Source organism: Anastrepha obliqua, chromosome 2 (genome assembly GCF_027943255.1).
Source record: "Anastrepha obliqua isolate idAnaObli1 chromosome 2, idAnaObli1_1.0, whole genome shotgun sequence".
In the NCBI taxonomy this organism is placed as follows: domain Eukaryota; kingdom Metazoa; phylum Arthropoda; class Insecta; order Diptera; family Tephritidae; genus Anastrepha; species Anastrepha obliqua.
In genome coordinates, this window is record NC_072893.1 from 7,528,844 (window position 1) to 7,541,432 (window position 12,589).

The window sequence follows — 12,589 nt, forward strand, 5'->3', positions numbered from 1 at the left end:
CTGCATCAGTTTATCCCCGAAAGGCACACTAAGGAACCCCAAGCACCTAACTGCCAGACTTGGACATATGCAAAGAAAGTGTTCAACAGTCTCTATTTCTACCGGACCCCCACAGCTTCTGCAATAGGGGTTTTACGGAATTCCAAGCTTCTCCGCTCGACCGATGAACACCGCAATGAGTTTGGAATTTGAATGGCGGGGGACTCCCATCACCTGTTTATATCGTATTAAGGCCAGAGTGCTTTCGAAATAGCATACGATGAGACAGACCTCCATCTGTCTTGCGCTTTTTTTATAAAGAACTTGTGTAGTTTGCCTTTAACAACGGTCAAGGGGACACCGATGTCTGACGAGGGGACCACTGAAACCGGTTCTGTCGACCACTTCCTGGCAAGCTCATCGGCAATTTCATATTCATGTGTCCAGGAACGCAGATAAGGGAAATGTTTCCTGCACGTTCGAGACGATTGAGTTCCTCCTTACAGGAGTTTATGAGAAAAGAGCTGCAATACGGCGATGACAGTTTCTTGAACGCAGCTTGACTTTCGGAAAAAATATTAATGCCTCCCTCCCAACAGCGATCCCTAACCATTTTGTATGCTTGCAGGTAGACCTTGCACGTAGACCTCTGCTTTAACAACGCTGCTCGTTTTCGGCAGTTTAAATTAGACTGAAATATGATTTAGAGAAAACCCCCGCTCCCACTCCAGATTTCATCTTGGATCCGTCAGTGAAAACAGAGGCGCCTGTATCTGTGCCGACTTTCCCCTCTTTCCAATCTTGCCCGCTCGGAAAGATAGCCCTAGCACAACCCTCAAAACCCAGCATTGAGTACTCATTCGCATTAAGAAAAAACTTAAAATCTTTTCACGCACAAATTCTTTGCCAGTACGAACTAAAACGTGTCTCCATTTCAGCCAGTAATCGCGCTTTAAATGAAGTTTGCTCCTTAAAAGGCAACTTCAATTCATGTGTTCCAATTTTTCTTTTCTTTTTGTCTAAAAAAGCAAACAATCAATAGCTCAAAGTCATTTGTTTTCTCTTTTCTTTTCAATTTTCGTCACATCGTTTGCTGTCTGCGCTGCACGCCCGAATGGCTGATTGTTTGAATGCTTAACTTTGTTGGCTGTTTGACTGCTTGTTTGGCTAACTGGCTGCTTGTTTGACTGGCTGCTTGTTTGGCTAACTGGCTGCTTGTGTTATTGGTTCGTTGACTGGCTGTTATCGCCCAGGTTTCCGGTACACTACACAACACAGGTCAATCGCTTGTCTTCCGCGTCGACAAGGACACAAAGCAACCGGTGAACATCACTGGCGGCCCGCTCGCCTATCGCTATCAATTCGAAGAGATTTACATACACTACGGCACGGAGAACAGTCGGGGGTCAGAACACTACATACAGGGTTACAGTTTCCCCGGTGAGGTAAGTGTGTGCTATACACAGGTGTGCATATAAATGAGACAACTGCACGCTGTTGGCTTAACAAGCATTTTTCACTTTTCTACTAATCCAAACACGTTTCACCTTCTTTTCAACTGCCGTTCACAGATACAAATTTACGGCTTCAACAAAGAACTCTACCACAACATGTCTGAGGCGCAACACAAATCGCAAGGTATTGTGGGCCTCTCGCTGATGGTGCAAATTGGTGATACACCAAATCCCGAGCTACGAATCATTACCACCACATTTAATAAGGTTTTGTACAGAGGTAAGTTTGCGTACCAAATGCACAACCCTCACAGGTGACAAAGACAGAGAGTGGAAGAGAGAGAGAGAGAGAGAGAGAGAGATAGAGGTATGAAGGGGAAGTTTATGTGGATTTCAAATGTCAACGACTTGCGTTTCAAATGCGGCCGAGTGTGTGCCTGCGTGTCAAAAAGAGAAATTAACAAGGCATGGAAGTTATTTCCGGTCAACAAAGTGCAAAAGCTCAATTCAAATACAAACGAGTGCAAGCATTTGCCTGCGAATTTCGAATTTGTGCAGAAAGATGAGCGCAAGATGGGCTGGTGGAGGTGAGCGTAGAATAGAGGCCGACCAAAGTGATTTTTAGTGCCATTTACTTTTCGTACATAACCAAAGTTAAAAATTGTGTTCTAGGCGAGTTTTTCCGGCACAAGCAGTAATCATTATGGCCACAGCCAACTTAGCGCAGTTGCAGCAACCTGAAATGCGAAATCAAAATTAGAAAGCGAAAAGACCAAAGCGAAGCTAAAAATCAGTTTTTTTTTTGTTCTTTTTTGTGCTTACATTTTAATGGTTCATAGTGTGCAACAACAAAAGCGGCCATACAACACAACATACGGTGGAAGTGACTGTAGATTTGTTACGAACATTTCTCGTCCACAATTACTTTCAGCGGTGCCAGCAGCGGCGCGGACAGCAACTACAAGAGCAACAATGCCACGTTTTATTGCCTGATGGCCACCTTTGGACGTCGCAAAATTATGCGCTACCAAATGCAATAAAAACGCCCGCTCATAATATAATAACATGGCAGCAACACTTACAGTTGCTACACTTCCTTCCGACTTTTCCACTTTTGCTGCTCAAATGCCGCACCAAAGTCAACTGCGGGCAACGACGGCACAGCGCCGCATGTCATTTGAACCGCCACCGTTCCGTCACAGTGTCCGTAATAAATTGAAGCACGCGAAAGCCAATCAACAGAGTCGCCCAGCTGTTGTGTGCTGTTGCATGGCAGAAATGCAAACAGTAAAAGTGGCAGTTAAGTTGCGCCATAACAACCTGCATTGACCGCTTGCGAACATGTGGCCGGTGTAACAGTAGCCGGCAAATTGGGCCAAGAAAAATTCAGCGCCTAAAGATTTCCAGTAAAAAAAGCAACAAAAAAATGAAAGGTAAATAAGTAAATGGGAAATAATAAAAGAAAGAATAATAAAACAAGTGGGTTGAAGAAAAAAAAAATTAGAATATGGTTGGAAAAAAAGGACGTAGAGAAGGAATAGTCCGAGCGCACGACGGCTGCCTAAGCGCCGTTATTCAGCAGTTTACCGCCACCTTTGCAACAAATGACGGCAACAATAATTTAGCTGTGCTTCAGTTGCCTGAATTGCGCTTGGTAGGTCGATTACATTTTGCAATTGCAAGGAAGAAATATTTTTTACGAGGCTTAAAGTGACGTACTAATGCAAGGCGAATTGGAGAAAATTTAATGAGCAAAGGAAATCGTAAAATTATGCAACGCAAATTTCTTAAATAATCTACAAATTTTTTAATTAGTCTCTAAAATATTTAAAGACTAAATTAAATGTCCCCATGTGAGTATTAAGTGAATGACTTTCTAGCCAGCTTTGATACAAAAATAATGGGTAGTCGAAAAAGTCTTTTCGTATTTCTAATCAAACTCCAACTCATTTTTTTTATATTTATAATGAACTTTATTAAACCAAATATGTACCATTTTGGTTGACTACCCTTTGCCATTTTTCTTCTAGAGACATTATTCCATCAGTGTAAAACTTTTGTGGTTTCTCGGCGAAAAACTGCGACAAGTAATTTTCACAGGCTTCTCTTGAAGCCAACTTTACTCCATTAAGGGAGTTCTGCATTGACCGAAACAAATGGTAGTCCGATGGTGCAAGGTCAGGGCTATTTGATGGATGCATCAAAACTTCCCAGTCAAGCTCTCCCAGTTTTTGCCGAGTCATCAAAGACGCTGATCAGTTCTGGCCGTTTTTTTCGATTGCTTGCTTCAATCGCATCAGTTGTTGACAGTAAAGTGTAGAATCAATCGTTCGAGCAGGCTGGAGCAGCTCATAGTGAATGATTCCTTTCCAATCCCACCAAACACACAGCATAACCTTTCGAGGCGTCAATCCTAGCTTTGCGACCATTTGTTGAGTTTCACCACCCTTGCACCATGATCTTTTTCGCACATTATTGTCATATTTGATCCACTTTTCGTCTCCTGTTACCATTCGCTTCAGAAAAGGTTCGATTTCATTTCGTTTCAGCAAAGAATCGCAGATGTTAATTCGGTCCATTAAATTTTTCACAGACAATTCATGTGGTACCCAAACATCGAGCTTCTTTTTGTAACCAGCCTTTTTTAAATAGTTCAAAACCGTTTGATGATGAATGTTTAGTGCCTTGGCGATGTCATGGCAGCTTATGTGACGGTCCTGGTCAATCTTTTCCATAATTTCATCGACTTTTTCAACGATAGGTCGATCGGAGCGAGGTGCATCTTTCACATCGAAATTTCCAGAACGGAAGCGAGCGAACCATTGTTGTGCTACACGAACGGATACAGCATCGTCTCCGTAAACTTCGCAAATTTCATTGGTGGCTTGCGTGGCATTCTTCCCTTTTTAATACAAAAATTTCAAAATATAGCGAATTTCTTCATTATTTTCACTCATTTTTGAACAGCTATAACTTTTTTTCAACTTCTCCGAATTTAATTTTTTTTTTTTGTGTTTAAATGAATCTTAAAATGTCGCCTTTTCAACACCATATGATATGACACAATGTGATTGGTAGCACTGGAGATAGATGACTCCAACGACATCTATTGACATAATACGAAACGACTTTTTCGACTGCCATAGTTTTGTGAAAGGTGACAACGTATTTTTGATAATTCATTGGAGTGATTCTAAAACCGCGCTGAAATGTTGATTGACGGACCTAGCATAATTGAAGTAACCACAGCAATAAATAAATTAAAAAACAATAAAACGGTGGTGAAGACGGAACCCCAGCAGAGCTCATAAAATATGGAGGGCAAGCCTTGCACAAGCAAATACACTATCTTTGTATTTGGAAAAATAATAAAATACCACATGAATGGCTAACAAGTGTAATAGTGGCAATACATAAGAAGGGCAATAAGACTGAATGTCGAAATTATCGAGGAATATCGCTATTGAACGTTGGTTACCAAGTGTTCACAAAATATTGTGTACGCGCGTATCAAAGTTTATGCTTATGAACTAATAACTAGATGAATACCACTGTGGCTTTAGAAGCAATCGATCAACAATTGATCAAGGTTTCCTGGTAAACTAAATTTTTTAAAAACTTATTCGAGCACAACAGTGCCTATTTATTGATTTTAAACAAGCGTTCGATAGTCTAGACAGAAAGCAAATCGAAACTTTGGCGTTCCGTTGAAACTGATTGAACTGGTTCTTTGCACGTTGAAGAATACTACTAGCAAGCTGCTAGGACTAGGCGAAGTGTCTGAACCCTTCCAGGTCCTGTCTGGTGTTAAACAAGAAAACGCATTGTCCACTCTGATAAACATAAAACCAAAAATTATATGTAGGACTGAATGTCAACGCCGAAAAAACTAAGTTTGTGCTTCGCTCAGCACGTAATATGGATGCCAACAATCTAGCCATAGATGATTTTGATTTTGAAAGTGTAAATGAATTCAAATATCAGGTCAGTCCATAAGTTCGTGCGTATTTTACCCATAATTTCACTTTTGTACGATTTTTGCATACAAAAAATTATTCGCGGAATATAACGGAAATATTTATATTTTCTTTGATACTATATTGTGCATTCAACAGTTGCGGAAGAAGCACGTGTTGTTAAAAAATAAAATTGGATCTTCGAACGCGTATAAGGGGCATATTATGTATTCTTTTTATAAAAGTGGTAAAAATGCAACAACTGCTGCTGCAGAAATAAACACTGTTCACGGAGAGGAACACACTGTTCCGAAGTGGTAACTGCGACGTAGAGGATGCCCCGCGCGCTGGTCGTCCTGAAGTCTTTAACTCCAATGCCTTGCTCGAAATCGTGGAAGCTGAGCCAAATTACCAGTCGATAGGATAGCTCAGAGGTTAAATTCATCGCATGACGCAGTTCACAGGCACCTGGTTAAGTTGGGAAAGCTTTCAAACCTGGGGAAAATGGGTTCTGCATAGACTTTCCGTAGCCAACCTTCAGCCGAGAGTGAATGTGTGTTCTCGGCTGCTGCAACGGCTTGAAAATTAAATTTCTTTGAACCGTATCGTTACTGGTGATGAAAAATTGGTCCTTTACAATAATCCTGTTCGCAAACGCCAATGGTTAGGTAAAGATTAAACACTAGAACCGACACCTAAAGATGGTCTTTACCGCAAGAAGATTCTCCTGTCTACTCGGTGGGATATGGGCGGTGTTGTCCATTATGAACTTCTGGAACCAAACCAGACGATAACTGCTCATTATTATTCCCATCAGCTATCAAACCTGAATGAAGCATTTAACAAAAATCGACCGTCTTTAGTGAATAGACGCAAAGTTTTGTTTCACCACGACAACGCAAGACCTCATACCACAAGGCAAACATTGGACAAGCTGAACGAGCTCGGATGGGAGCTAATGCCGCATCCACCATACTCTCCGGATATTGCACCTTGTGATTATCACCTTTTCCGTGGACTTCAAACCCATATGAGCAACAAGAACTACTCCTCAAAAGAAGCTATAAAAAGGGATATTGAAGCGTATTTTGGCTCCAAAGACAAACAATTTTTTGAGCAGCGGATTAAAAATTTGCCTAAACGTTGAGAAGACATTGTAAATAATGAAGGAGAATATATCATTGATTAATAAATGCTTTAAACATCTTTTTTATTAATTTTAAAACCATCTTTAAAAAACGCACGAACTTATGGACTGACCTGGTGCTTAGGATTCGTTCTATCAGCGAGTAAAGACACATCAATTGCAATAGATGAAATAATTAAATCTGCTAATATGCTATGCAAATATAAAATTGTTCAGATCAAAGGTTTTATCACGAATGATACGTTCGGTTCTTATGGTGCTGAAATCTGGACACTGAAATCTAATGATATCAAGCAGCTATTGCGATTTGAAAGATCCATAATGAGAAAAATATACGGTCTTATTCGACTTGAAAATGGCACGTATCGAATCCGTTATAAATGTAAATTTCATTTAATCGCCATAAATCTGTTTCTCGCAATACAATTTCTTACACATTGGACATTGATGTCTTCAAATAGTGCATCAAATAATATGCATTAGGTAACAGAAAGAGCACTATAATACATTTTAGACAAAAATTTAGAATAAAGTGAACTGCACAGGAACGATATATATACTGAATCAATAATAAAAAATATAAAAGTCATGAATGCATTTAGTTATCTTAGTACATATATCACCTTGCATACAAGCTCGACTCATATAAAAACATGTTTAGTGTACGCAACACATACCAATGCAATGATTGTACTAGGAAATTTCATTACTAAAAATATATTGCAATAAATAAAAAATATAAACCGTAAAGTCATCACTTCACAACCATGGTCGCTAATGGGTTAAGCTCTCTCGTAAGAGCTCTCATTGATTTTGAAGGCTCCTCGTCAACGATTGCTTGAACTGAATAAATTCTTCAAATCGGACAAAGTCAGAAGGATTCTCGTGTTTTTTGCATTTTGCAACTGATTCTGCATTGCCGCCTGATGCTTCGAATTCACAGCGAACGTTATGAATGAATGAATGAATGGGCGCAATTAACATAATTAGAGGTTTCTAAATCGGTGTGATTTGCACCTATACCGACGATAACCGCATGCCTCTTCATTTCTTGAGTTAAGTTGTAGTCCGCCTTGTCTTATCTGAAAAAGAGCAAAAATAATAATAATGGTTTCGGGAAGTTATAGCCACGTAACATAGCTTGTATATTAGATGTGCGTGACGTAGATGTGCCGAATGAAGATTTTTTTTATACCGATCGTCCCATTCTTTGTATTCTATTATTCTTGTCTATTGCACCCGTATTTGTATTTTAATTTTTTTTTTATTTCCTAGGTTTCTCCACGCCCATACGGCACATATCAGTGCGTTCACTGTTGCCAAATACGGATCACTACATCACCTACGAAGGATCGACAACGCATCCCGGCTGCTGGGAGAGCACCGTCTGGATTATTATAAATAAACCCATTTACATTACAAAACAAGAGGTGAGCCTTTCGCTTTCAATTACTTTGCCAATACAGACTTTAATTAGTAATTGCTAAAATGAATTGTTTAAGCCACAATCAGTTGGTTGAATTACACCAAAGACTGAGCGAAGCCAAAAAAATCGTAAAGTAGAGAGAAAAAGCAAACAAAAATATTTGCAAACGGCGGAAAAAACTTTAAGCGCCTGATTACTGGCTAATTGAACGCAATTAACCGCGCCAGCAAATTTGTTTATTTGTTGGAAATATTACAAATTGAATATTGCGTATTATTTTCAACTGGCAAATAAAATTAAATGTAAGCGTAAACACGCATACAAACACAAGCACAAGCGCTGACCAACTGGCGGTGGTGTTAATCAAATAAATGCAATTACTACATTTCGTATTTGATGGGACTAGTAAATTGAATGGACTCGACTAGTAATATTTGTGCGTATGTATTTTTTGTGCGAAATATTCTTATATAGAATGCAACAGTTGAAGTCATTTGTGCCTTTTTCAAGTAAATAGTAAAAATCAGATAAAATTTTGTTCGCCTGAAATCGTCAACGATCTGATTAATTAGTTTTACCTCTCGACGCCAATTTTTTTTTTATAGATATTTTGGAAAAACGCAGTAAAATTTAGTAGCTGATATTTAAAAGATAAATACGTCCCTTCATGGGACTTCTTTTCACGTCAAATTTCTTAATTATTGGCATTTAATTTGCGCTTAGTATACATTCTTCCTCGGCAACCGCCGTAGCGGAATGAGTTAATGCGTGACGCGTGTCTAACATTCGGAAGTGCACGGGCTTGACACGCCGGACACGAAACACCAAATGATAGAAAAAGTGTTTCTAAATAGTGGCTGCCTTCGGCAGGTAATGGCAAACCTCCGAGTGTACGAGTATTTCTGCCAATAAAAAAGTCCCTTATAAAAACCCGTTGCCGTTCGGAGTCGGCTTAAAACTGTAAGTCCCTCCATTTGTGGAACAAATATCAAGACGCACGCCACAAATAGGAGGAGGAGCTCGGCCAAATACCCGAAAAGGGTATAAGTGTCATATATAAGTAAATAAAATACATTTTTCTTCTCATTAATTGGGGCGATAACCATTTAAGCGTTTTAAGCTGAGTTTCCCATGTTTAACGGCTCTAGTTGGGCACACCAAGTGAAGCCAAGTCCTTTTCCATCTGATTTTTCAAACACAAAGGAGACGTTCCTCTTCATCTGCTACCACCAGCTCGTACCGCATGGAATATCTATTTTCAGTGTCGGAACGTTTGTATCGATTCGAATGGCATGACCTAGTTAATGGAACCTAGCCCTATGTCGCTGTTATAACTCATTCCATGCGTTACTTAAAGTCGTAAATCGTAGGTCTAGAAACCGTTCGCAGAATCTATCTCCTGCCTTAACCTAATCTTTCCAAGGCAAACGAGACCGTCTTCTTTCTCTGCTACTGCCAGCTGGTCCCGCATTGAATACTTTCAGAGCCGGAGCGTTTGTATTCCCTCGAATGACAGGGTCTAGCCAACGGAGTGGCTGTTAACTTGTTCGTTTCACTATTCCTATGTCACCCGTTATGCTGCATTCCTTGCAATACTCGCCGAGGCAAGATGCAAAGGTCCAAAAATCGTCAGTGGAATTTTCCTCTCAAACAATCCATGTGACGCTTCATCGAATGTTGTCGTCATCCAAGGTCTTCTCCACCCGATCGTTCTAACGCAACATCCTCTATGTCCTAATATTTTAAATGCAAAGAAGACCTTCCTATTTCTCTGCTACCACCAACTGGTACCCCATCGAATAATTTCATAATTGGAGCGTTTGTATCCATTCGAACGACATGAACTAACGAGCTGCATCTTTACTCACTGCACTATGCCTATATCGTCGTAAAGCTCAAACAGCTCATTGTTCCATCGCCTGCTATGCTCGCTGAAGCAAGGTGCAAAGGTCCGAAAATCGGCCGCAGAATCTTTCTCTCAAACACTCCAAGAGACGTCTCATCGGATTTTGTCAACGTCCAACCTTCTGCGCCACACAATAGGACGGGAATTGGTCTAAAGTGGCGCTGTTGGTAAGAGAGATTATCCGTTAGATCTCAAGACTGACATAGTTATCTGTGTTAATGCTAAACTCCACGCCACTCAATTTCCAAACTCGTAGCTGAAAATGTTGATGTACCATTTATTTCCCATTGTAGAAGATTTGGGAACCTTTCATAGAAAGAGACTCTGTAAATGTCCGGGTCTGGCAGCTAGACAATTAAGGTCACTAAGCGCTCCTTTCGTCGACTGCCAAGGGCAGTGCGCCAACCTAAATCACATCAATCTTCTTCATCTTGGGGAGTGCAACACATGACCTCTTTCATGCTGAAAAGTCTCGAAAGGGTAGTGGAGTTGCGTAAGCGTCAGAAGTCGCTGAAGGTTAACCCACTCTCTCCATTTCAGCATGCCTATCAAAACGGAAAATCCTGCGAGTCGGCACTGCAAGACCTTGTTGCTAGGATAGAGCGGGTCATCGACAGAAGAGACTACGCTATGGGCATCTTTTTTGATATAGAGGGGGCTTTTTGATAATGCCACTTTCGACAGTATGTCCAGCTCTGCAAGCAGACATGGTGTAGACCGGGTGCTGGTGAATTGGATTAATTCAATGCTAGCCCAAAGAATCGTCATGGTGCGGGCGGAGGAAGATATGCTGGTGTCGTCCAGAGTTAATAGAGGCTGCCTCCAAGGTGGTATGCTGTCTCCATTGCTCTGGTGCATGGTAATCGATCCTCCACTCACCACCTTAAATGGTGCTGGAGTCTACACACAAACAAATGCGGACGGCGTTGCCTGTTTGATAACGGGCCTTATGAGTATTTGTAGAAAAGTACAAAAAATCGGCAAACTCCACCAAAACTGGCATTGTCCCCTTTACCACAAGGAGGAAACTTGATGGACTCACTCTGCCTAAGCTAAAAGGAGTCACAATCCAGCTATCGCACTTTGCTCTTGGAATGCATGCATCTGTGTTTCAAGCGGAGGTGTATGCGGTTCAAGAAGCGATGATCTTTGTTGTAGAAAACAGATGGAGAGGCAGATCTATATGTGTCTGCAGCGACTGCCAAACTGCGCTCATGGCCTTAGACAGCCCCCCAACCACATCAGGGCTAGTCAAGAGCTTTAAATCTAGGCTGAACTATGTTGGTAGGCATAACAGCCTGATGCTAACATGGGTCCCGGGACACGTGGGTATCGTGGGAAACCTCTGACTCCTTAGCTAAGATGGGCTCTGAGGCGAATTTCTTTGGCCCAGAGCCCGTTTTGCCACTGCCTTCTGCCGCCATCAAAGCCACGATTAGTAAATGGGTTACTACAACCCACAAGCGAGCTTGGCAGACTGAGAGAGGCTGCCGATGGACTAAACTGATGTTACCTGTCATGCCCAATCGACTGTCGCAAGCCCTTCTGTCATTAAGCAGAAGGGAGTGCAGACAGCTGGTTGGATTGATGACGGGCCACTTTCTGTAGGCGTAGCACATGGAAAAGGTAGGCATCTCAGAAAGTGTACTCGGCCCAGCTTGTGGAGAGGAGGATGAGACGGCGGACCACTTCCTATTCGTCTGCCCCGCCTTCGCTCGAATCCGGTTTGAGGTCTTTGGCACTGATGTATTAAGAAGCGACCACCTTGGCTCTACTCAGATTTCTTCGGAGATCGGGTAGATTTAAAGAAAATTAAAAGGGAATCCAAGTGTAGTACAATGGACTTAATTAATGTCTGCGTGCTGTACTAGCTAGTTGTTCCGACAAAAAAAAACGAAGTAGGGCCAAAAAGTAAGTTGACTTTTTATTTTTCTCGAAAAAATCAATTTTATTCATTGATATATATTTTGTCCCCTTCAAAGTAATTCGGCTCAGATAAAATTTATGTTTACACAAATAACATAAAAAATATTTTTCTAAACTTTGTTCAATCCACGCACGACCTTTGACCAAGAAGCGCTTTCGTATGACTTAAATTTATCCGTAGGGCAACAGCTCATAGTACATGATAGTAAATGATTCACTGCTAATCACATCAAACACTCAGCAAAGTTTTTCTGATGATCAATTCTGACTTTGCGACTGTTTGCGCCAGCTCACCGCTTTTCCACCACATTTACTTTACATTGTTGTAAGTGACCCACTTTGCCACATCAGTTAACCTTTGCTTCAGACATGCATTAATTTTGTTGAGATTCAGCAGCATTTTGCAGAAGGAATTTCGCTCAATGACGTAGCTTGTTCTTCGTTCACTCGTGCGGCGGAAATAGAGCTTGTTTTTGTATCCAGCCTTATCCAAAGGCATACCTGAGAGCACAGTTCTGTTATAAATGAGATGCTCCTAAAGCCATCTGACGCACGACGAAACATAAAACTATGAGGCTCTCGCCAGATTGGGACATCCCTTCACCATAATTTTATTATTACCCATGTTGGTGCTCTAATAAGTGAAATATAAATTTCGTATGATTTTGCCCCCATTTTATCACTCTAATTGCAATTACCGAGTGTTAGACCATAGTCACTTATTTCTCTGTAATACAACTGAACTGCGTAACTACTTTTCAAATATTCTCTCTAAGTATTCCTATTATTTGTTGT

At 40.9% G+C, this 12,589-nt stretch overlaps 1 protein-coding gene across 1 annotated transcript in view; it reads left to right on the forward strand.

Annotated features, from left to right (window-relative positions):
• Positions 1–12,589, forward strand: part of LOC129236982 (carbonic anhydrase-related protein 10) — a 143,883-nt gene that overhangs the window by 121,623 nt on the left and 9,671 nt on the right. The window contains exons 4-6 of the mRNA XM_054871326.1: positions 1,233–1,424; positions 1,551–1,713; positions 7,812–7,966. Of these exons, the coding sequence (XP_054727301.1) occupies positions 1,233–1,424; positions 1,551–1,713; positions 7,812–7,966 (510 nt within the window). The remainder of the gene's footprint in view (positions 1–1,232; positions 1,425–1,550; positions 1,714–7,811; positions 7,967–12,589) is intronic.